Source organism: Micrasema longulum, unplaced genomic scaffold, assembly GCF_059751315.1.
Source record: "Micrasema longulum isolate JH-2025_06_02 unplaced genomic scaffold, ASM5975131v1 h1tg001416l, whole genome shotgun sequence".
NCBI lineage: Eukaryota > Metazoa > Arthropoda > Insecta > Trichoptera > Brachycentridae > Micrasema > Micrasema longulum.
The window spans coordinates 14,397-38,735 of NW_028278602.1; the positions used below are offsets into that span (position 1 = coordinate 14,397).

The window sequence follows — 24,339 nt, forward strand, 5'->3', positions numbered from 1 at the left end:
CTTGTTTTATTAAACAATCTTACAGACAGTAAAATAATCAAATACTCGAATAATATTTTTTGTGAATTCGCTATTATTATTAAGGATAACTTATATAGCGCCATTTTCGTAATAAAATACCTCAAGGGCGCTTTACATAGTGATTCTTTTAAATTTGTAATTTAATTAAAATAATTTATTTTGTTGTCACATGCTACGGATTAATTCAAACGATTTAGAGAACAAGTGGGTTTTAAGTTTTTTTTCCGAAACATCACTTCACTTTCACAGCCTCGCACCTCTGCTAGGAGAGCATTCCATGCCATAGGGTCTGCGACCGCAAATGCGCGTTCACTACATTTAGTGCGCTGTTTGCGTAGAGGTATAATAACTTTTCCTCTCGCCGTAGACGTAGCTAATGTAAGCGCTTACACATGAAAAGTGATCTCACCCTACTCCCTTTTAATCCCAGTTGTATTTTGACACTTTAAAACGACACAACACAGCGCAATTGAATTTAAATCCGCAGTTGCGTACCAAGTGACGTCTATAGAGTAACTAATGGCCAAAACGTTCAACTACTAATTTATGAGTAGTTAAGTCAGCTTCAGTTTATTCAGCCATTCGGGCCTTGCTTTATAGGCCCCGCGGGCTCAGTTTAAATTACTTAAATTAAATTACACCACAAACCGAATACTATTTTTTTTGTTTTCTCAAAAAGCTATTTTTTTGCCTGTCTGTTAGTATTTTTTTTTTATTACACCGCTATTGCCATATAGCGGCCGACCTGTGAAATGTTAAACCAAAATTTAATCTAATATTCGAACCATTGCGATCTCAAATTAACTCGCTCACGAAACTTTTTGCTTCGGCAGTATATATACTAAAAAAATAAAAATTCACCAGCGGGCAAAATAAGCCCGTACTGGACAGACGCAATCAATCTTTTCTAGAGTAATAATATATAGATATTTATGCAAACAAGTAGAAAAATTGTTTATTTTTTACTGGACAGTATTTCATTAACCTTTTTTACTTTAAAAATGATATTCAATTAAAAATAATAACAGTCAGCTGTTGACGACTGTTACATGCATGTAAATTCAGACCTTCGGGCCTCGTTTGATCGGCCCTGTGGACCTTATTTGATATCTCTTTTTGGCCTTGTTGACTCTTATCTACTCGCGCCGCGGCACTGAGTGCGTTTTTTTTCTAAATTTGATATAGCCCGGTAAATGCAAGCCGAATCGGATGCCTGTCCTCGAGTGTCTATTGCCGATTACAAGTGGATAACACAATAGATATGACAATATTGTCTTGTCCCAGCTCCGTGAACAGCCTCGACCGCGCGGGACAGTACGCCGGGACAATACGAAAATTCGGCCGCAGTTCATACGTGAGCGCTATGAAAATGAAAACACGGCAGGGAATATTGTTTGTTTTGGTTTTTTAAAGTATTTTTTTGCTAACATATTACAACGGAGATGAAGAACATTTTGGAGTTAGGAATATAGAAGTCTAAGCATGCACAGGGCTTATGACCGGTCACTTTACATACTGTGTAACAGCCGGATGAATCTCACCCACATGATAAAGGTTTCAGCTTCCTTTCTTCAGAAAAGTCGACAGATAGAGTTGAGGAAATGTGGATGTTTAAACGTGGGCAGAATGGTGAATGTTACACAAGTGTAAAGTGACCACTTAAACCGCCTAATGACAGGTCGTGAGCCCTGTAAATGGCTAGACTTCCATATTCCCTTCTCAAAAAGATTTTTTTCCTTTCTGTTGCAACAAATTTAGATCTGAATAACTCCCTTGGGAGGAAATCCTGCCTGTCGGCGAACATTTCGACATACTCAAAACATTGTTGGATTTACATAAAGTTTACATGGTTCACATAACGTTTACATGATGCATATAACGTTTACACGATCGACATGACGTTTACATTCGCATTTCTCTTCCAGAGTCGGACGTCCTCGTGTTGACCGTGGCCACGGCGCGCACGGACGGCTACCGGCGGTACGCGCGCTCCGTGGGGCAGCACCGCGCGCTCGGGCTGGGCGGGCCCTGGGCCGGCGGGGACATGACCCGCGCGGGCGGCGGCCACAAGGTGCTGCTGCTGCGCGACGCCTTGCGCGCCGAGCCTCCCTCGCCGGACACGCTCGTCATCTTCACAGACAGGTAACGGTGCGGGGTACCGCAGGGAACGCTTCTGGGCCCACCGCTATTTTATAATTACTATCTATTTTTTTTTATTGATTTTAACAGAGAGTAAAAACATTTTCGAGAAGGGAATATGAAAGTCTAGGCATTTACAGGGCTTATGACCTGCCATTGGCTGGTTTAAGTGGCCACTTTACATACTGTATAACATTCACCATTTTGACCATATTTGAACATCTATATTCCTTCAATTCTTTCATCTGTTGATATTTGTGCATTTAAAGAGCTCAAAACCTTTATTTATGCGGGTGAGATCTCACCCGCATAAATAAAGATATCAGCTCTTTAACTTCAAAAACATCAACAGATAAAAGAATTGAAGGAATATAGATGTTCAAATATGGGCAGAATAGTGAATGTTACACAGATTGTAAAGTGGCCACTTAAACCATCCAATGAGAGACCTCTCATCCCCGTAGTCTTGCTCGTTCGCTACGTACATAAACACGCCCTGAAATCAATAAACTTTGGTACAGATACGAACTTGTGTGAGTTGTGTTGAATGTCTCATTCACTGCATGTTTTGAATGTCTCATTCACTGCATGTTTTGAATGTCTTACTCAATACATGTTGTGAATTGTCTTATTCATTACATACATAGATCTAGTGTGAATGTTACACAGTGTGTAAAATGGTCACTTAAACCAGCCATTGACAGGTCGTAAGCCCTGTAGATGCCTAGACTTCTATATTACCTTCTCTTAAATGTTCTTCATCCCTGTTGTAATATGTAAATGTTAACAGCTCTTCAGGGAGTTGAATCCAGTCCTTGTCCACAAAAATTTAAACAAACTCAAAATATTGTTGATATTTTATTTATGTCAAAGGGATACTGTTTATACGGACTTTAGCAAGGCATTCGATAGAGTATCTCATAAAATACTTCTTCATAAATTCATTGCTTTGGGAGTCACAGGTAGCGTCTTCAGCTGGTTCGAAAGTTATCTTACTGAAAGGAAAATTTCCGTAAAAATCGTCACTGTTTTTCTTCTCAGTTTGGAACATCAAGTGGTGTGCCACAAGGTTCCCATTTGGGACCGATTTTATTTTTATTATTTTTAAATGATATTGTTTCAAAATTTGAAGGAGTTGACGTACTCTTATTTGCTGATGACCTCAAAATTAAAAAAGAAAAACTTCTTAAAACGATTGTTGTATAATATTGTCGGTTTTTCCTTTTGCTATTGTTGGAGTTATCGGTATTTTAAATTGAATTAAATACAACAATATTTTGAGTTTGTCCAAATTTTTGTAGACAAGGACTGGATTCAACTCCCTGGGGATCTGTTTATATTAACATATTACAACAGAGATGAAGAACATTTAAGAGAAGGTAATATAGAAGTCTAGGCATCTACAGGGCTTATGACCTGTCAATGGCTGGTTTAAGTGGCCACTTTACACACTGTGTAACATTCACCATTCTGCCTATATTTGAACATCTATATTCCTTCAATTCTTTCATCTGTTGATGTTTGTGAAGTTAAAGAGCTGAAACCTTTATTTATGCAGGTGAGATTCATCTAATTGAATTATTTCACCTCAAATTACCTGGTCCATGAAGAAGTATACGAATTGAAAAAATAATATTTTCAGGCGTTGCCTAGTATGTAGGTGAAATAATTCAATTAGATGAATCTCACACTCTAACTTCACAAACATCAACAGATGAAAGAATTGAAGGAATATAGATGTTCAAATATAGGCAGAATGGTGAATGTTACACAGTGTAAAAAGTGGCCACTTAAACCAGCCATTGACAGGTCATAAGCCCTATAGGTGCCTAGACTTCTATATTACCTTCTCTTAAATGTTCTTCATCTCTGTTGTAATATGTGAATTAAATACGGTTGGTCTCCTTGCAGTTACGACGTGATGTTCTTGGGCGAAGTGAGCGAGATCGTGCGAAGGTTCAAGACGTTCAACGACACTCGGGTCCTGTTCTCCGCCGAGCCGTTCTGCTGGCCCGACGAGAGGCTCGGCGCCAAGTACCCCGAGCTGGTCGGCAAGGGCAATCCGTATCTCAACTCCGGCGGCTTCATCGGTAAGTATTCCCATTTGTTAGCTCCTGTAACATTTATGTCACAAATTTTTAACTCCTTAGGGAGGAAAGCCAGCCAGTCTGCAAGCATTTGGACATCCTCAAAACATTACCGAATATTTAACTACTTATGGTGGACACTAGGCCAACGAATGGGACCGCATGCAAGCGAAAGTGTGTGACTTTATCAAAAGCGCTAATCCAGCGTTTCAGTGGTAAAATCAATAACTGTGGTCATGTCTACGCCGTTGACTCAGGGGTTAGCTATTTGGAAGCGTGCGCTTATATATACATATATATTTGGATAATTTATATAGCGCCGTTTTTGTAAAAATCACCTCAAGGGCGCTGTACAATAAATAAATAGCCCACCACGTCTTGCAGCTACAGAGCGCATGGACGGTTGGGATTCTTGTTCCTCGTCTCCAATTATGATATACAGGAGCTAGATTACAGCACGTCTTGCAGCTACAGAGCGTATAGACAATAAGAAATCTAGCCCCTATTTACATTTTTTTATTTGACAATAAAGTTAAGAGATTTAGTGATATTTAAAAAAAATATATAAAAAACAAATTTATAAAAATAGAAGTTAGATAACAACAAGTCTTGCAGCTACTGAGCGCATGGACGGTTGGAATTCTAGATCTCATTTACTAAATTTGGATATTTGACAGTTGAAAACATTAACCTATTGAAGCTAGATTACTAATCGTCTTGCAGCTACAAAGTGCGTGGACGAGTGAAATTCTAGCAACTTAAAATTATCAATAAATTTACAAAAACAAACATTGAGCATAATAGTAAATTTGTAAAGTGTTTGTGCTAAAAAGTAAACAATAAAAAACTAAACAGATAAAGCACTTCAACACTATGGATAACATAACATAAAAATATCCGAAGGGTAGCTTTCGTAGATGTTCGGTAGTCACTAGTCACTGCCGCAGTATCGCACAAGTGCAAACACATGTTTTTGCTAAATTCCTAGAAGATGGAGGGGGGAAAGAGGCCCATTGTTCCAACGACATTGTATCCATTTTAGTCTGTATTATTTCGTTTTATAATGAGTATGAAATTCCCGCTCAATTATACCAAATTATAATAAGAATTAAATAATCTTAACTCATGTAATCAACTTTTATTCAAAGTTTGAAGTATTTAACATTTCGCCTGGCACCGTAACGAACCGAGCGATCCGGCCGAACATTCGGTTCGGTAAGCGCGAAACCAAATAATGTTCGTATTCGGTTCGGTTACAAAGATCCGTACTGGCGCATCGAATATTTACTCACAAACTTGCATTCCCCAGGTTATCTGCCCGAGGTTTTGGAACTGGTCTCCCACACGCCCATCAAGAATACGGACGACGACCAGCTGTACTACACCAACTTGTACCTGAACGAGGCACTCCGCAAAAAGCTCAAGATCAGCTTGGACCACCAATCCGTCATATTCCAGAACTTGAACGGCGCTTTTGGTGAGTAAACGCAAACTAAAAATGTACGAACAATATTTTGCTTCGGCAGAGAGGATACATTTTTATTCTTAGAGGTGGGGGTCGGTGCTATGCAAGCTCCTGACGTCACTGCGACCTACGAAGATCTATTGTGACCTGAATATGAATATTGAATCCTGCTCCGGAAAACTCCTTAGGATGCATGGAACAGATCAACATCCAGAGCGATGTTGTTCAGCATAGCGATAGCCCTTCCAACGGCAGGGTGCTCCTGTAAATCGGAATATGAAACAATCTATGCTGACGCTGTCTTAGGTAATTATCAGGAACATACAAAACCGATGCTCGTCATAATCTCAGAATTATCGATCATACCGTGCAACAATGGATAAAAATGTGTAGTCAAATACACATTCCTTCTAGTCTCTAAACCGTTGTAGCCGAGCTGACCCTGGAGAGACTCGGTCGGGTAGAGCCGAGGATAATACCCGCACTCTCCCATGTAGAGATATCTCCGAAACTTCTTTTGGATTTTCTCTATCATAGAGTACTTCAGTTCATGTGGCCCCCGAATCATCGAGCCACTCTCGAGTCTACTTCCCACCGAGGAGTTGTAAAGAGTTCTCAGTACGCGGGTATTTTCGAAAACCCTGGCAGTACGCAGAACAAATCTTAACATCTTCAATGCCACTGATTGCCTCCATGTGTTCACGAAATGTCAGGATGCTCACAAATCTAGCTATTAGGTAGGGGGCGAGCTCTTTAACATCCTCAGGTATAACCAGTGGTCCCCCGAGGATGAGGCTCCTTTTATGATGTAAAGCTTCACATTCGCATAGAATGTGTAAAGGTGTTTCCGCATCTGCACTGCAGAACCTACATCTAGAAGTTTGGGAAAGGTTCATTCTAATAAGGTGTTTGTCAGTGCCCTGGGCGAGCTCTAGTGATAACCTTCATTTAATTATAATGATTGATTGAGAGAGGATACATAGATGTTTCCTTAGTTCGTCTGTCTTCCATCGTGCCAAGTTGCTCCAGCAATTCCTAGGCGGATTGTGGCCCTTTGTGCGAGCCACCATCCTCGGTTATGTGAACTCCCAAGTATTGGAAGCTGTCAACTTTCTCTATCTTCTGCCCATTATTATAGAGGGGCCGGATGGGGCCAGCACAGGACAAACATGTGTTCTGTTTGTCACAGTTTCAGAAAAATTGAAGCATTTTCTCACCGCATACATTTGGACAAACTCAAAATTCTATTTTTTGTTTTCAGATGAAATCGAGCTGTTTGTGAATGAAACGGAGACCTACCCTTATATCAGGAATGTGGTGTACGAGACGAGACCGCTCGTGCTTCACGGCAACGGGCCTTCCAAGTCGGTGTTCAACTCTCTCTCCTCCTACCTGGCCGGGTCCTGGTCTCCCACCCTCGGTTGCCGATTCTGCGAGGAGATACGCCGAAAGCTCGACGTAAGGGAACGCAACTCTCGTTGTTTATGTCTTGGACCTGCACTTTTTATCCGATATATCATCGGTTGATCAAGAAAGTTGTGGAAGATTTCCAGTTTGCTTACAGCCAACTGACCGATCGGCAGAACTGACTGATGAGAAGCTGAAGAGAATTTGAAACGTCGGGGAAATTCAGAAATACAAAACTTTGAAAAATCATACTGCTGATAATATGATTTCGTTGCTCTGATTCCGAATATACTAATAAATCATTTTTCATTCCCAGGAGGACGATTTGCCGATAGTCCTTATGGCTCTCAACATCGAGCAGCCGACTCCCTTTATCGAGGAATACTTCGAGAAGATCGCCTCCCTCAATTACCCCAAGGAAAGTATCCACGTCCTGCTGCGAAACTCGGAGCCGTACCACGCAAAGGACACTCGCATCTTCGCAGACAAGTACGCCAAGGAGTACGCCACGTTCAAGCAGATCGTGCCGGATGACAAGGTCGACGAGGCTTCCGCGAGGAATTTGGCCATGTATGTTACTAAATTATTATAATTTCTTTTTTTGATTTATTGTAACAAAGAGGGAAAACATTATTGAGAAGGGAATATGGAAGTGTAGGCATTTACAGGGCTTATGACCTGTCATTGGCTGGTTTAAGTGGCCACTTTACACACTGTGTTACATTCACCATTCTGCCCATATTTAAACATCTATATTCCTTCAATTCTTTCATCTGTTGATGTATGTGAAGTTAAAGATCTGAAACCTTTATTTATGCGGGTGAGATTCATCTAATTGAATTACTTCACCCACATACTAGGCAATGCCTGAAAATTGTATTTTTTCAATTTCTATCCTTCTATATGGACTAGGTAGATTTATCAACAATATTTTGAGTTGGTCCAAGTTTTTGTAGACAAGGACTGGATTCAACACCCCGGGGAGCTGTTAACATTAACATATTACAACAGAGATGATGATGAATATTTTAGACAAGATAATATAGAAGTCCAGGCATCTATAGGGCTTATTTATGATCTGTCATTGGCTGGTTTAAGTGGCGAAATAATTCAATTCGATGAATCTCACCCGCATAAATAAAGGTTTCAGAGTTTTAACTTCACAAACATCAACAGATGAAAGAATTGAAGAAACAAAGATGTTAAAATATGGGCAGAATGGTGAATGTTACACAGTGTGTAAAGTGGGCCACTTAAACCAGCGAATGACTGGTCATAATTATTATTGATAACTTATATAGCGCCATTTTCGTAATATTATACCCCAAGGGCGCTTTGTATAGTGATCCTAAAGTTAAATAAATTCAATTGAAGCTTTTTAATTTGTAATTTAATTCAAATGATTTAGAAAATAAGTGGATTTTAAGCCCTGTAGATTCCTAGACTTGTATATAAAATTAAATATCCCAACTAGTAACCTCAGACAAAACTTACTCTTTCATACCAATAACTATAGAACTAACTATGGTTTTCATTCCCCTATGCCCAGAGTTCTCAGGTCTGCCAACAAACAAACCAGTCTTGATTTCTTTGATAACAAGTTGTCTTCTTTCAAACGATCACTGAATCAAATTCAATTATAAACACCTCTCTCCCGCTTCCACTCCCACAAAGTCTGCTATATACCATTGTGTCTTTCTACTTTCCTTTATAATAATTTTCTATGTATACATATGTCCTTAAAAATGCGCATTGGGCGTATATATCAATAAATATAACCTTCTATAAAATGTTCGTCATCTCTGTTGTAATGTGTTAAATACTATTATTCCATTAATTCTGTGCGCTCGTTTCCCCAGGGAACAGTGCCTGGCGAAGAAGTGCGACTTCATGTTTGTGGTGGACGCCACCGCCCACCTGGACAACAAGGACAGCCTGCGGCTCCTGCTGCAGTACGGCGAGGGGGTGGTGGCGCCGCTGGTCGCCCGCCCCGGCAAGGCCTGGACCAACTTCTGGGGGGCGCTGACCCCCGACGGCTACTACGCCAGGTCTGTCGACTACATGGAGATTGCGCAACTGGTTCGCAGGTAAATACCGACTGTTCAATATAGCTATTAAATAAAGCAAATGTCCACCAATAAATAAATATGTTTGTTTCATCTGTTTTGCTTAGGGGCATCTGGAATGTTCCCTTCATCAGTGCGTGCTACTTGGTGAAATCAGACATACTGAAGTATCCTCGCAAAGAGCTGTCCTATAACATTCCGGACACCGATCCTGACATGAGCTTCTGCGCGTCTCTTCGCCAACTGGTAATAATCATTGTATTCTGTAATTAAATACATACTGAAGCGGAATCCACATGTACCTGACGAGTAATTCCAGCTTGACGGGTATCCTCCTAAAATATGGTAAACTGGAGACATTCAATTCAGCTCAAAAAACACATGTGTATGTAGGGAATGAGACATTCAATGCATGTGGTGAATGAGACATTCAGTACAACTCACATAAATCCAGATCTGTACTTTATTTTTACCAGTCATATAAATCCAGATGCAAATGCAGTGAATAAAAAACCCACATAAATCAAAATCTCTACATTATTATTCGATGATCGATTTCACGGTGCATTTGCGCACTTTGTGAATTAGACATTTAATACAACTGTAAAACTCACACAAATTTAGATCTATATTATCATATTACAACGGAGATGAAGAAAATTTAAGAGAAGGTAATATAGAAGTCTAGGCATCTACAGGGATTATGACCTGTCAATGGTTGGTTTAAGTGGCCACTTTACACACTGTGTTACATTCACCATTCTGCCCATATTTGAACAATTATATTCCTTCAATTCTTTCATCTGTTGATGTTGGTGAAGTTAAAGAGCTGAAACCTTTATTTATGCAGGTGAGATTCGTGCAATTGAATTATTTCACCTACATACTAGGCAACGCCTGAAAATGTTATTTTTTCAATTTCTATACTTCTCCATGGACCGGTGGATTTATCAACAATATTTTGAGTTTATCCAAATTTTTGTAGACAAGAACTGGATTCAACTCCCCGGGGAGCTGTTTATATTAACATATTACAACAGAGATGAAGAACATTTAAGAGAAGGTACTATAGAAGTCTAGGCATCTACAGGGCTTACGACCTGTCAATGGCTGGTTTAATTGACCACTTTACACGCTGTGTAACATTCACACTAGATCTATGTATGTATGTAATGAATATGACAATTCACAACATGTATTGAGTAAGACATTCAAAACATGCAGTGAATGAGACATTCAAAACATGCAGTGAATGAGACATTCAACACAACTCACACAAGTTCGTATCTGTACCAAAGTTTATTGATTTCAGGGCGTGTTTATGTACGTAGCGAACGAGCATGACTACGGCCATCTCATCGACACGGAGACATTCAATACGACTTACACGAATCCAGATCTGTACCAAATATTCGAGAACAAGTGGGATTGGGAACAGAGGTATCTGCACCCGGACTATGCAGAGAACTTCAACGTTGCCAACAAGCCGAAACAGGTAAGCTAAACTCAGTTAATCAAGGCATGACAGAAGGTAGATAAGTGGTCACAAGCCCTATAGACACCCAGAATTCCATCTTCCTACCGTGATATTCATTATTCTTGGACTTTCATTTCAGCCTTGTCCCGATGTGTACTGGTTTCCGATGACTACCATGAGGTTCTGTTCAGAATATATCGCGGTGATGGAAGCATACGGGCAATGGTCCGGTGGGAGTAATAAGGTGCGTATTTACATTTTCCACTGTCCGCATTTTTACATTTTCCGCTTGCCTCATGTTTACATTTTCCACTTGCCTGTGTTTACCTTTTCCACTTGCCTTATGTTTACATTTTCCACTTGCCTGTGTTTACCTTTTCCACTTGCCTCATGTTTACATTTTCCACTTGCCTGTGTTTACCTTTTCCACTTGCCTCATGTTTACATTTTACACTTGCCTGTGTTTACCTTTTCCACTTGCCTCATGTTTACATTTTCCACTTGCCTGTGTTTACCTTTTCCACTTGCCTCATGTTTACATTTACAACTTGCCTGTGTTTACCTTTTCCACTTGCCTCATGTTTACATTTTACACTTGCCTGTGTTTACCTTTTCCACTTGCCTCATGTTTACATTTTCCACTTGCCTGTGTTTACCTTTTCCACTTGCCTCATGTTTACATTTTACACTTGCCTGTGTTTACCTTTTCCACTTGCCTCATGTTTACATTTTCCACTTGCCTGTGTTTACCTTTTCCACTTGCCTCATGTTTACATTTTCCACTTGCCTGTGTTTACCTTTTCCACTTGCCTCATGTTTACATTTTACACTTGCCTGTGTTTACCTTTTCCACTTGCCTCATGTTTACATTTTACACTTGCCTGTGTTTACCTTTTCCACTTGCCTCATGTTTACATTTTACACTTGCCTGTGTTTACCTTTTCCACTTGCCTCATGTTTACATTTTACACTTGCCTGTGTTTACCTTTTCCACTTGCCTCATGTTTACATTTTACACTTGCCTGTGTTTACCTTTTCCACTTGCCTCATGTTTACATTTTCCACTTGCCTGTGTTTACCTTTTCCACTTGCCTCATGTTTACATTTTCCACTTGCCTCATGTTTACCTTTCACACTTGCTCCGCATTTTCAATACCCACACTTCAGACTTGCCTCTTATTTACATTTCACATTTGCCTTGTACTTAAGTTTTACACTCGACTTATATGATATTTTTCCCTATTTTAGGACGAGCGTTTAGAGGGAGGGTACGAAGCCGTACCCACGAGAGACATTCACACCAACCAAGTGGACTTTGAGAGACACTGGCTGTACATCCTCCAACAGTATGTCACCCCACTGCAAGAGATGGTCTTCACCGGGTATTACCACGATGTGAGTAGTCATCATCTTTCCCCGGCATATAGGGTACTGCATTGGTAATCCGATCGCGGCTTATCAGCGTTGATTGTTTATTATACAGCGTCCTCGAGACGATTTTCACAAAAGCGTAAGGCTGATCATCTATGTGTGTTCTTTCTGGTTTCAGCCACCTCGTTCTCTGATGAACTTTGTAGTTCGCTACAAGCCGGGCGAGCAACCGTCCCTGAGGCCGCACCATGACAGCTCTACTTACACCATCAACCTGGCTCTCAACACTCCAGGTAATGCGCCCATGCTGGAGTAGTTCAGGGAGAGAAAGGGGGAGAGGATGAGAGCGAGAAGGGTGAGAGTGCAAGGGGCGGAGGAGTGGAGGGGTGGAGGGAGAGGAAGCGGGTAATGAAGAGGAGACGGGAGTGAAAGTGAGAGGGGGAGAGCGAGAGAAAACGGAGAAAGCAAGGAAGAGGAGGTAAGAGCGAGTGAGAGAGAAGGAAAAAACGAAAGTAAGATATGAAAGTGAGAGAGAGTTAGAGTGGAAGAAGGGGGAGAGAGCGAGACAGTAAATGGGGGATAGAGCAAGAGAGTTAGGCTAAAGAGCGAGAGAAGGGGGAGAGAGCAAGGATGAGGAAGTAAGAGCGAAGGAAAAAACTAAAGTAGGATATGAAAGTGAGAGAGAGTTAGAGTGGAAGAAGGGGGAGAGCGAGGTAAATAGGAGACAGCGAGAGAGTAAATAGGGGAGAGTAAGACTAAAGGGGGAAAGAGCAAGCAAGAGGAGATAAGAGAGAATGAGAGAGAGTTGGTATGGAAGAAGGGGAAGAGAGCGAGAGAGTTAATGGGGAAAACAAAAGAAGGGAAGAAAGACTCAAGAGAGAAAAAAGGGGGAAAGAGAAGGTAAGAGCGAGGGAAAGAGAAGAGGTGAGCGAAAAAAGGATGTGAAAGTAAGATCGGAGTAGAGTGAAACAAGGAGAGGAGATAGAGAGTAAATGGGGGAGAGCGAAAGGAGGGAAGAGAGATAGACCAAAGTGCAAAAAAAGGGGGAAAGAGTAAGAAAGAGCGAGGGATAAAGACGGGGGGAGCGAAAAAAGGAATATTAATATTATTATCAATTAAAATCTTCACCAAAAACCCACAAAAAGTTGCTCGGTGAAAATAATATTCAATAATTAATATGTAAGCATATAAAAACATATTGAAAATGAACCCAAACTAGCTTATCTGCCTTGTGCCTAATTTAAAAATAATATCTATTCAGTTTTTATACCAATTGTCGCATATAAACATATGCACAATGTAAATTAATTCTGTTTTGTCCTACAATTGTGAAAGGCATAAACATGTCTACCACTATTGTAATTACACATAATCTCTTTTGTATCTTCCTGTCGGCCAACCGGCAATCCAAAATATCACATCAAACCTGTAACGAACATCGCAGACATGGAATAATGTGAGAGTGGTGACCTGTCCATCAGATCTGGACTACAAAGGAGGCGGATGTCGCTTCATCCGCTACAACTGTACGGTGGTCAGCACGAGGCCCGGCTGGGTGCTCATGCACCCCGGGCGGCTCACGCACTACCACGAGGGCCTCCTCGTCTCCAGCGGAGTCCGCTACATAATGATCTCCTTCATCGACCCGTAGACGTCGACATTCGCTGTATTTTAATGAATAACGTTGCATTTATAGTAAATTGTCGCATGAGCGCTATCTCAGTGTAAACCTTCGTGCTGTACCCAGGCTGATCTAAAAATATAGTGAATCATTTTACGGACAAATTTGGATAAATCTTTATTCAGTTCATTTATTTAAAATAACACTTATGTACATTACAAACCAAAATTCAAGACGTACATATTATAAAAAGACAAAAAATACACGAAGAGACTCTTGTCAAAGTAGTAGGAGAGTCCTGCTCCGGAAAACCCCTTCGGATTCATGGAACAGATCAACATCCAGAGCGATGTCGTTCAGCCTAAAGGTAGTCCTTTCAATAGGAATAACCATCGGCAAGGTACGCTGACGCTGTCTTAGGTAATTACCAGGAACATATAAACCGATGCTCCTCATAATCTCGGGATTATCGACCATACCGCGCAACAATGGATAAAAATGTGTAGTCAAATACACATTCCTTTTAGTCTCTAAACTGTTGTAGCCGAGCATACCCTGGAGAGACTCGGTCGGGTAGAGCCGAGGATAATACCCGCACTCTCTCATGTAGAGATATCTCAGAAACTGTCAAATACACATTCCTTCTAGTCTCTAAACTGTTGCAGCCATGTCTGTCTCTTCATCAGGACACTCGCTACACCAAAACGCCAATACTAAAATACATCTTTACCTTTACCATCATCATCAGTGGCGCTACAGCCCGTTGTGGGCCCTGGCCTCCTCCAGAATTTGTCTCCATTCGTCCTCGTACCCCGCGGCTCTTCTCCAGTTCGTCAAGCCAATCGCTCTAATGCTTTCCTTTCCACATTATCCACATTATCCAGCCATTTTAGTTTTGGCTTGCCTCTGCTTCGTCTGCCTTCCGGAGTGGAATAAAGAATCTTTTTTGGGATGCGGTTATCATTCATTCTGTGCACATGGCCCGACCATTGTAATCTTCTTATTTTGATGAATTGTGCAATGTTGGGTTCGCCATACAGTGCCTCTAATTCATGATTAAACCGTCTCCTCCACACTCCGTTTTGGTTGACAGTACCAAATATCTTCCTTAATATTTTTCTTTCAAATACTAACACCATATTTTCATCTCTTTTGGTCATAACCCACACCATACGCAATGACCGGTCTGAGGAGAGTTTTGTAAATAATGGTCTTAGTTTTTCTAGTGAGCAATTTGGATCTCAGATGTTTAAACAAGCCATAATAACATCTGTTTACTGCCGATAGCCATGCTCTAATCTCGGCACTAAAATTGTTATCATTAATAATTTGAGTACCTAAATATTTAAAGGAGTTGACATTGTCTATGTGGTGTGACCCAACGTCAATTGCCTGCTGTACATAGTTTATTTGCGACTTTCTTGCTAACATATATTTAGTCTTAGATGTATTTATTTTAAAACCCATGTCACTTGCCCTCACCTTTTCACTTACAAAAAAATACATGCACTTAAAATTAGGTTAATAATATTTAGTAGTATGTTGGAGAATGGGCGGGGGTGGGAGGGGGGGGTTTGGGAATTAATCTTCTTCAAAGTTGTCTCCTTGGCTAGCGATGCACTTGTCCCAACGTAGATTCCGTGATTAGAAGCATGGAATAGCCTTCAGCTGCTCCATCGTGGCCCCTCGAAATCGGGAATGGTGTCAAAATGTTTTTCTTTCATCACTAAAGAAGAGCCAGGAGTCGCACGGTGCTAAATCCAGAGAGTGGGGCAGATGTGGACAGACAGACAGACAGGAACCTTTTTTTCGGCCAAAAATTCACGGATCAGAAGCGAGGGTTCGCAACAAATTTTGCTCTCACTCGTCTCATTTGCAAATTATCTGTTGAAATGCTTTGCACACGAGATGCTCAGTTCTTCGGTAAGCTCTCGAATAGCCAATCGCCTGTTTGAACTAATCATTGTTTTTGAGGACGAAGGACATCCTGACCTTAGCTCGTCTTCAAACGACTCATTTCCACTTTTGAATCACTCATTCCACTTGTAAACAGTCTTTTGAGTCACCACATTATCACTCATACCGATTTTAACATTCATGAGCTTTTTTGCAAGTTCATCATCAGAACAGCACTGCATTGGTACACCAATCGCAGTGTACTTTGATAACTTTTGTTACATGAAGGTAAGATGGTCAGTCTTTCGCTTCAGAGACTATGAAACATTCTAGTGTAAAAACGCCTTTTCAAATAAATATTTCATGTCAACCATGTTGAGAATCAAACCCGAGACCTCTTGCATGATAGACAAACGCGCCGACCACTACACCACGAGGTCGACTACATAATGTTATTTAACGCGTTGTTGGAAATCCACGATGCACAACAGACACGGTTAATACGACCTCTCTCTTCCGACTCTGAAAGCCGACTGACAAATCACAACCTGTTCAAACTTGACGCTGACTATCTCGATGAATCGAGCTATCATAAATAAATATTCACTGTATTTTTGTTATCAGCCCTCGTATTTTGATAAAAACCAATGTTACACCGTAATAAATATCGTTGCATTATAATAAATATTTATTGCATGAATTGCTCTGTCTCAGTGTAAAACTTTACGCTGTATTTCAATAAAAACTAATGTTACACCGTAATAAATATTGTTGCATTATAATAAATATTTGTTGCATGAACTGCGCTGTATTTCAGTGTAAAACTTCGTGCTGTATTTTAATAAATCCTGTTGCATTATAATAAATATAATTTGTTCAAACTTGGCTCTCTGAGTGTTGCTGTTTCTGAATAAAAGCAATGTTTGTAACGTTGCTTAAAGATGAATAACAGTTGTTCCATAAAGTAAAACTTTAGGCTGTACTTGAATAAAAAATCCTGTTACCAAATAATAAATAAAGTTACATTATATAATCATTATTTTTTGCATGAATCGCACATTATTTCAGTGTAAAACTGAATGCTGTTTCGGAATAAAACAATGTTCCTTCGAGGGTTGATACGCCAGTTCATGACCCACCAGAATATATTATTTTATCGTATGATATGAGATGCGAGTTCATTATGAGGAGCACATTTGGGCAACTCACAGTAGGGCTCATTGGGCTCATCATAAAAGTGCCAGTAGGTGTCTCAAAAACTAATAATAATAGTCACATGTACATATCCTGGTAAGTGATAAACTGGCATATCAGCTCTTGAAGGGAATTCGTTGAGTTTTCGTACTGTGTAGATCATCACCACCAAGCCGTAAAGTTGGCAGGGCCGAACACCGTTCTGGCCCGCAACGTGTAGCCCGACGCAACGTCAACTCTGACAAGTAATTAAACGTTGTGCAGCGTAAGAATATGCACATTTCATCTTGGCTTTTCGCTACCCAATCACGCGGTTATTGAAAAGAAAAAATATAGATTGTAAATTAAATGTTTTAAAGTGCGGATTTATAATCGTCGGATCACCATTTGTATGGATGGGTGTGCGTGAATTGATTTGAAGTTAAATGAGAAAGATGGGTTATAATTGAAGTCATTTATTGAGTAGATACACACGAATTACATCCGAACAATTTTGTACAGAAGGAATTTACAATAGCCAACACTGAGGAGCCGGTGGACGGGCGACACGAAATGCCAAGATAAAATGTGCATATTCTTTCGCTGCACGACGCTTAATTACTTGTCCGAGCTGACGTTGCGTCGGGTTCCGCGTTGCGGGCCAGAACGGTGTTCGGCCCTGCCAACTTTAAGGCTTGATGGTGATGACCTCCACAGTACAATCTGTGTGCATTAGAATAAGCGTTGTTACGTCATCAATGATAAAATTAATATAGTTGTAGTGAAGAATCTATGAATTCGTTACCACCTATTAATATTATAATACTCGTAAAAAAATATATTGTACAATTTATTATAAATTATAGTATGGTATATTTCAAAACATCTAACAAAATATTTCAATAGATTTCCTGCACTCTTTCCCCTCGGGGTAGACAGAGGTGATAAACCACCACATGTCTCTATTCTGACATGCATTCCTAACTCCTTCCACTTATACTGTCATACATGCCTTCGGTTGTGTCCGCTTTTGACACGTGCAGACTTGAGATTTTGGTTCTCCGATCATGCCGCGTCTTTCCTGCTCGTCCTCGCTCTACGTTCTATATTACCTTCCATTCAATTCTGACCCAAACGTCTTTCTTCCTCATCTATCAACTATACCCGTTTAAAATTTGCACTCTCAAAGAAAAGACCGCGTTTCAACCTCGTTCACTCTTTCATAATCCCCTTGCGAATCCATTATTGTTATTCTGATAACCTCACCTATTGGTCAGTGAAATATTAGCTCATGATGTCATAGATCTATTATGACGTGTCCCCTTCAATTAGCTTTCGCTCAACAAACCTAGGTCTTTGACTGAAGGGCAACTGTTCTCACATTGCTAAATCTCCTTCTCCAAGCTCAGGTCCTTAAAGTATCGGCCTATTGGGCAGAGGTTGAGCGCTGTAACATCCTCAGGTTTAACCGGTGGTCCCCTGAAGATGCAGCTTCTTTTGTGATATAAAGCATCACATATACATATAATGTGTGTAGGTGTTTCCTCATCTGCACTACAAAACCTACATCTAGATGCTTCATAAAGGTTTGTTTTAGTGATAACCCTCATTTGGTTTTGGCCGAGTTTCATTCGGCGGAAAGCGAACCTTTGCGAGTACCCCTTCTGTAATTCTTTCTCACGGTGCCGATCATTATAACCCGCGTCCGGGCCCACGCGCAAGTTCGTTACGAGGAGCACATTTGAGCAGCCCGCAGCAGGGCTCTGGGCCTATCGGGGCTGTCTCAGCTCTGTCTGCGGGACTCTGCTTTCATCCTTCCCTTGCCAGTTCCACGCTTCACTTCCGCACAGTCTCCGGACTAAAACTGCCATCTTCATCAGCTTCAATGACATTGATATATAAACTTTACATGAATGATTTAAAATTGTGTTAGAAAGTAATAAAAATGATCTTTTTGTACTTTATTAAACGTTTTTTAAACCAATATTTAGTTATTATATCCCACTGAAATATTTTGTTTACGGTCAGGATCTTCACCCTATATAAATATTCTTCAATACAACCGTGTGTAAAATGTGACGCTACAAAATAAACGTGGCTATCTCCATTGCAAGTAAAACTGAGTAAATTGACTTTTTGTCTTTGAGTGATCAAATTCAAATTGATTTATTTGACCAAAATAACACTACAATAACAAAGTATTTAAGACACCAGGAACCCTCGAGTGATGATTCGACATTATTAAGGTATAATACCCTCCAATGGCAAGAGTATTTGCCTCTTAAACATAGTTTCGCCGACGCGAAAGATGTCTATCTCCAAAGTGATAATGTTCAGCTGCCTGACTGCTCTTCCAATCGGCATAGCCAGAGGCAGGTCGGTTTCGGAACCCGGGAGGTAAAACAGTCTGTGCTGCCGCTGTCGGAGATAACCATCAGGAACATGTAAATTGATACTCTCTAAAATGACCGAGTTCGCGATAAAATTATTACCAGTCTGAAAAAATATTTACATTTTTGGTCTTAGGAAATATGACCACATTTCTGACTATCGTAGGCAACTGAAATGGCTCAAAATTAGACAGCGGAGAGACTATCACTCCCTCTCACTTCTGTTCAATGTACTTCATAGTCCTATCCTAACGCTCCTATATACCTGCGTGAAAAATTTCAACGCTTATCAGTTCATGGTTTACCTCTTCATTCTAATTCTCAAGGCACTCTCTTAATACCCATCCACAATTCCCCTTTCTTCTCTAACTCATATAGTGTCCATGCGGCTCCACTGTGGAATCATCTCCCATCCACCATCAGAGATGTTACTACATTATCTCTGTTTAAATCACGTCTGAAGAAACATCTCCTTTCTCTTCCTTAATCTCTCCTCCTTTCCTTTTTCCTCTTTTTTCCTTTTTCCCATTGAGTAATAGTTTTGATTTAAGGTAATTTATAAACAAATACGTTTATTTCTATTTTTATATATTTTTAGCTTTTTAATCTTTTTTTTCTATTGAATATGTTCTATAACTTGAATTATAAAAATAAAAATTTTATTTTATGGGTTGGTTGGAAGAAATTGCCATTTGGCAATAAGCCCGCCAATGTTCAAATAACATTAGGTACAAAAAGTTAAATAAATAAAAAATGACAATGTTTGATTATGTCCAAATGCTTGCAGACTGGCTGGATTTCCTCCCTAGGGAGTTGTTCATATTTAAATTTATTTCAACAGAGAGGGAAAAAGTTTTCGAGAAGAAATTTGGAAGTCTAGGCATTTACAGGGCTTATGACCTGTCATTGGCTGGTTTAAGTGGCCACTTTACACACTGTGTAACATTCACCATTCTGCCCATGTTTGAACATCCACATTTCCTCAACTCTTCCATCTGTTGACTTTTGTGAAGTGAAAGAGCTGAAACCTTTATCACGTGGGTGAGATTCATCCGGCTGAACCAAATCACCTACTAGGCAACGCCTGGAAACAATTTTCCAATTTTTATACTTCTTCTTTTACCAGGTAGTAATTCAACAATGTTTGATTATGTCCAAATGCTTGCAGACTGGCTGGATTTCCTCCCTAGGGAGTTGTTCATATTTAAATTTATTTCAAATTTAAAAGTCAACAGATGGAAGAGTTGAGGAAATGTGGATGTTCAAACATGGGCAGAATGGTGAATGTTACACAGTGTGTAAAGTGGCCACTTAAACCAGCCAATGACAGGTCATAAGCCCTGTAAATGCCTAGACTTCCAAATTTCTTCTCGAAAACTTTTTCCCTCTCTGTTGAAATAAATTTAAATAAAAAATGGGCCAGGGTGAACCCATTCCTTCTAAGTTGCAAACTGTCGGCCTCAAGCTTGCTCGGGAGGAATACGATGGGATAAAGCCACAGATAACTATCATATTTATTGTGTATGCAGACAATTGGCAGAATTCCATATTTAATTTGGTAATGTATCCAAAATAAAACAAGTTTATTGGATTATTTATTTATTCATATTTTTCGCTTACAAACTATAATTAATAATAAAAATAATGTGACCTCACTGGGGTTTCCCGTGCCGAGGACACTTAACAATTTAGTTTTTTAAATTACATTTGAGAATAAACAAAGAAGACTAACTTAAAAAACAAACATAATTAACAAATATTCAGACAGTTTTAAAAACCATGTATTTATGTACATCTATATTATTTATATTACAAAACACACAATGGAAATAACAAAAACCTAACATAAGCTGTACAGTGGTGGGCAGTTGATTCAGTATTGGTTTGGGCGAATGAGACTATCCATTTTACTTCTACCTAGCTCCACTATCCACTTTTTTATAGCCTTTTTAAACATTTTCTCATTACTAATTGCTTTAATAGATAGTGGAAGTAGGTTATAGATTTTAATTGAATAACACTCAAAATCCCTTTGTCTGAAAGTGGTATTAATTTGTATTTGTTTAAGTTGTCTATGTGTTGAGGATCTAGTGATTATATTATTTGTATGTGATGTATTGTGGGGGTTATGTCTTTCATTTGAGTAAGATTAGTTTGTGAATCTATAAGTGAGTATTGTTTTAGCGTATAATTGTTTTGGTGTATGACACCAAAACACCCGCATAAATAAATAAAGGTTTCAGCTCTTTCACTTCACAAACATCAACAGATGAAAGAATTGAAGGAATGTGGATGTTCAAATATGGGCAGAATGGTGAATGTTACACGGTGTGTAACGTGGCCACTTAAACCAGCCAATGACAGGTCATAAGCCCTGTAGATGCCTGGACTTCTATATTACCTTCTCTAAAATGTTCTTCATCTCTGAATATTATTATGTAAAACAACATAGGCAGTCAGATTAACCAAAAATTTCAGTGGCTCGAGAGCCAGTTTTGATTTCTTTACACCCAAAATAATAAAGCGGAGACCCTGGGTAAACATATAAGTGTTGGAAGGCTTCCAAAAGGATGGGTCGATGACATGACGATGCCTCGAGAGCCGGTAGAACATGGATGATAAAAGCAGGTGATAGGAAGGAACGGAGACGTTCGGAAGAGGCTGCCATCCAGCAGTGCAGAGAACTAGGCTGAAGAAGAAGATGAATGTGGAAGACGCTAGGAATGTATGTCAGGATAGATGTGTGTGGTGGTCCATCTTCTCTGCCTACCCCAACAGAAAATGGCATGATGGTAGCAGTAGAAGTAGGTAAATTGACTACTGCAAAATAATGTCATCAGCATTTTGGCCTGTTGCGGCTCGATACAAATTGTTTAAAGCAGCTGTAAAATTTGTATGTTTTTATTTTCCTTTACTGCATTTTAGTTATTCATTTCAGACTTGGACTACCGAGGGGGCGGCTGTCGGTTCATCCGCTACAACTGCTCCGTCACCTCCACCAAGCCGGGCTGGTTGCTGATGCACCCCGGTCGCCTGACTCACTTCCACGAGGGACTCCTGGTTACCGAGGGCGTCCGCTACATAATGGTCTCCTTCGTGGACCCGTGAAACTAGCTTCCGAATCAGTGGACAATAACCGAGAAAGTATTTGGATAATAACCGAGAAAGACAATTGATAATAACCAAAAAGTAATTGATAGCCGAAAAAGTTAATGGATTATCATCATGAATCATGATATAATAACCAATATTTAAATTAAAAACACTTAAGCGCTTTCATCCTCTAATGGACCATCTTCAGACTGGCAAATATACGCTGATTGTCAAATAACTAAATAAGCGGAAACGTACGAAACCTTTTTAATGTATATTTAAATACAAGTTGTTTTATAACTACAATGGAATCCCACCAAGAATTGTCAATTAAAAACAAATCGGAATAATGAATAATAAGTTGAAAAGGTAATGAATAGTAAATGAAAGAGAAAGAAATTGGATAATAACCGAAATGTTAGTGGATAATAACCGAGGAAGAAATGGGATAGTAACCGAAATAGTGAATGGATAATAACTGAAAATGTTATCAAAAATATATGTTGTGTTAAAATTTGTTGCAACAGAGAGGAAAAACATTTCGTGAAGGCATTTACAGGGCTTATGACCTGTCATTGGCTGTTTTAAGTGGCCACTTTACACACCGTGTAACATTCACCATTCTGCCTATGTCCAAAACACCCACATTTCCTCAACTCTTCCATCTGTTGACTTTTGTGAAGTAAAAGAGCCGAAACCTTTATCACGCGGGTGAGATTCATCCGGCTGAACCAGTTCACCTACTAGGCAACGCCTGGAAACAATTTTCCATTTTTGCACTTCTTCGTTTACCGGTCAGTTGATTCGACTTCGTTTTGAGTATGTCCAAATGTTTGCAGTTCTAGATCCATATTCCCTTCTCAAAAATGTTTTCCCTCTCTGTTGCCACAAAAACAGATCTAAATAACACCCTAGGAAAGAAATCCAGCCTGTTTGCAAACATTTGGACGTACTCAAAACATTGTTAGTTCATTTTTATTACTTTTTCATACGCTTCTGAGTAACTTCGCAAACAAACAAACAAACCATCACGCCGTTTCTCCGTAGGGGTAGGCAGAGAGGATAGATCCCCATAACACTCCATCTTGGCATACAGACCTCGCTTCCTCTACATTCATACATCTTCTCATGCACGCACGCCGATTATTCCTACTTTTGACATGTCCATCTTCGAGTATTTGATGGACTCGATCGTGCCGTGTTTTTCTCCGTCTTCCTCGTTTTCTGCATCCATCAACATTCGCATCGTACATCGTTCGCTCCGCATGTCCAAACCAACGAACGCCGCACCCCTTTCTTGATTCTGTCGATAATGCGTGTCTCAGCCTTACACACTCACGGATCTCGACATTTGTGCACCTATCATACATCGTTTTACCACACATTCGCCTGAGGGATCGCATTTCGACAGCATTCAACCTACTATTATCATAATTTTTCCAATTCCATCCTTTGCTCCCATACATTCGAGTTGGCACTAGAACTCCGTTGTGAACTGCTAGTTAAGCCTCCTGCGATAAACATTTGTTTGTCAAAGTAGATTTCAGTACACCGTTCACCCTGTTCCTGGCACTCGCCCTCCTTTCAATATCTTGAGAAAGCTGAGAGAAACTTCGCAATGCAGTTTAATGCTCCAATTATAACCGCGTGTATTTTATCCAATTTCCCGTAGCACTAAACTTCCTCATTGACATTCTTTTTTTTTTTATTTCTATTTTGTATTGTTTTGTCAAAAAACTGAAAAGAGGCTCTAGTGTACATCATTGATTTTCGATGACGATTTTATGTATTCCATATATCTCTGTGAATGCATAAGCCCTATTAATGCCTAGACTTTCATATTACCTTCTCAAAAATCTTCATCTCTGTTGTAAAATCGTATTAATTATTTATAATTAAGAAAAAAAAAACACTCAAATATTCCAACCAGTTTTGTTCCGAAACCGGTAGAAATTTGACCATTCGTGAAATAAGTTTGCTAAGTAAAAAAGAAAAATGTATTTATACACATACATATATATATATAAATGAATGGTTAATGTCAAACAGTGTGTTTCGTGGCCACTTAGTAAACAATAACACTGACGGTCAGCGTCGTAGCTATGGTGACAATTTACACAGAATAAGGGAATA

The 24,339-nt window shown here is 39.7% G+C and overlaps 1 protein-coding gene across 1 annotated transcript; it reads left to right on the forward strand.

The window, feature by feature from the left end:
* The first annotated feature begins 1,951 nt into the window (after window positions 1–1,951).
* Plod (procollagen lysyl hydroxylase) lies at window positions 1,952–24,062 on the forward strand. Its single transcript, XM_088235666.1, has 12 exons — window positions 1,952–2,163; window positions 4,072–4,250; window positions 5,557–5,724; window positions 6,974–7,170; window positions 7,436–7,689; window positions 8,979–9,206; window positions 9,293–9,431; window positions 10,498–10,680; window positions 10,802–10,906; window positions 11,911–12,057; window positions 12,212–12,326; window positions 22,052–24,062. The coding sequence occupies exons 1-12, from the start codon at window positions 2,066–2,068 to the stop codon at window positions 22,219–22,221; spliced, it is 1,983 nt and encodes a 660-aa protein (XP_088091792.1). The 5' UTR covers window positions 1,952–2,065; the 3' UTR covers window positions 22,222–24,062.
* Window positions 24,063–24,339: the final 277 nt, after the last annotated feature.

What these genes read in the sequence shown, in the direction of transcription:
- Plod (XM_088235666.1), top strand. Translation starts at nt 2,066, where the DNA reads ATGACCCGCGCGGGCGGCGGCCACAAGGTGCTGCTGCTGCGCGACGCC. An exon ending in GCGCGTCTCTTCGCCAACTG is followed by an intron (nt 9,432 to 10,497) that starts GTAATAATCATT and finishes TATTGATTTCAG; the next exon opens with GGCGTGTTTATGTACGTAGC. An exon ending in TCACCGGGTATTACCACGAT is followed by an intron (nt 12,058 to 12,211) that starts GTGAGTAGTCAT and finishes TTCTGGTTTCAG; the next exon opens with CCACCTCGTTCTCTGATGAA.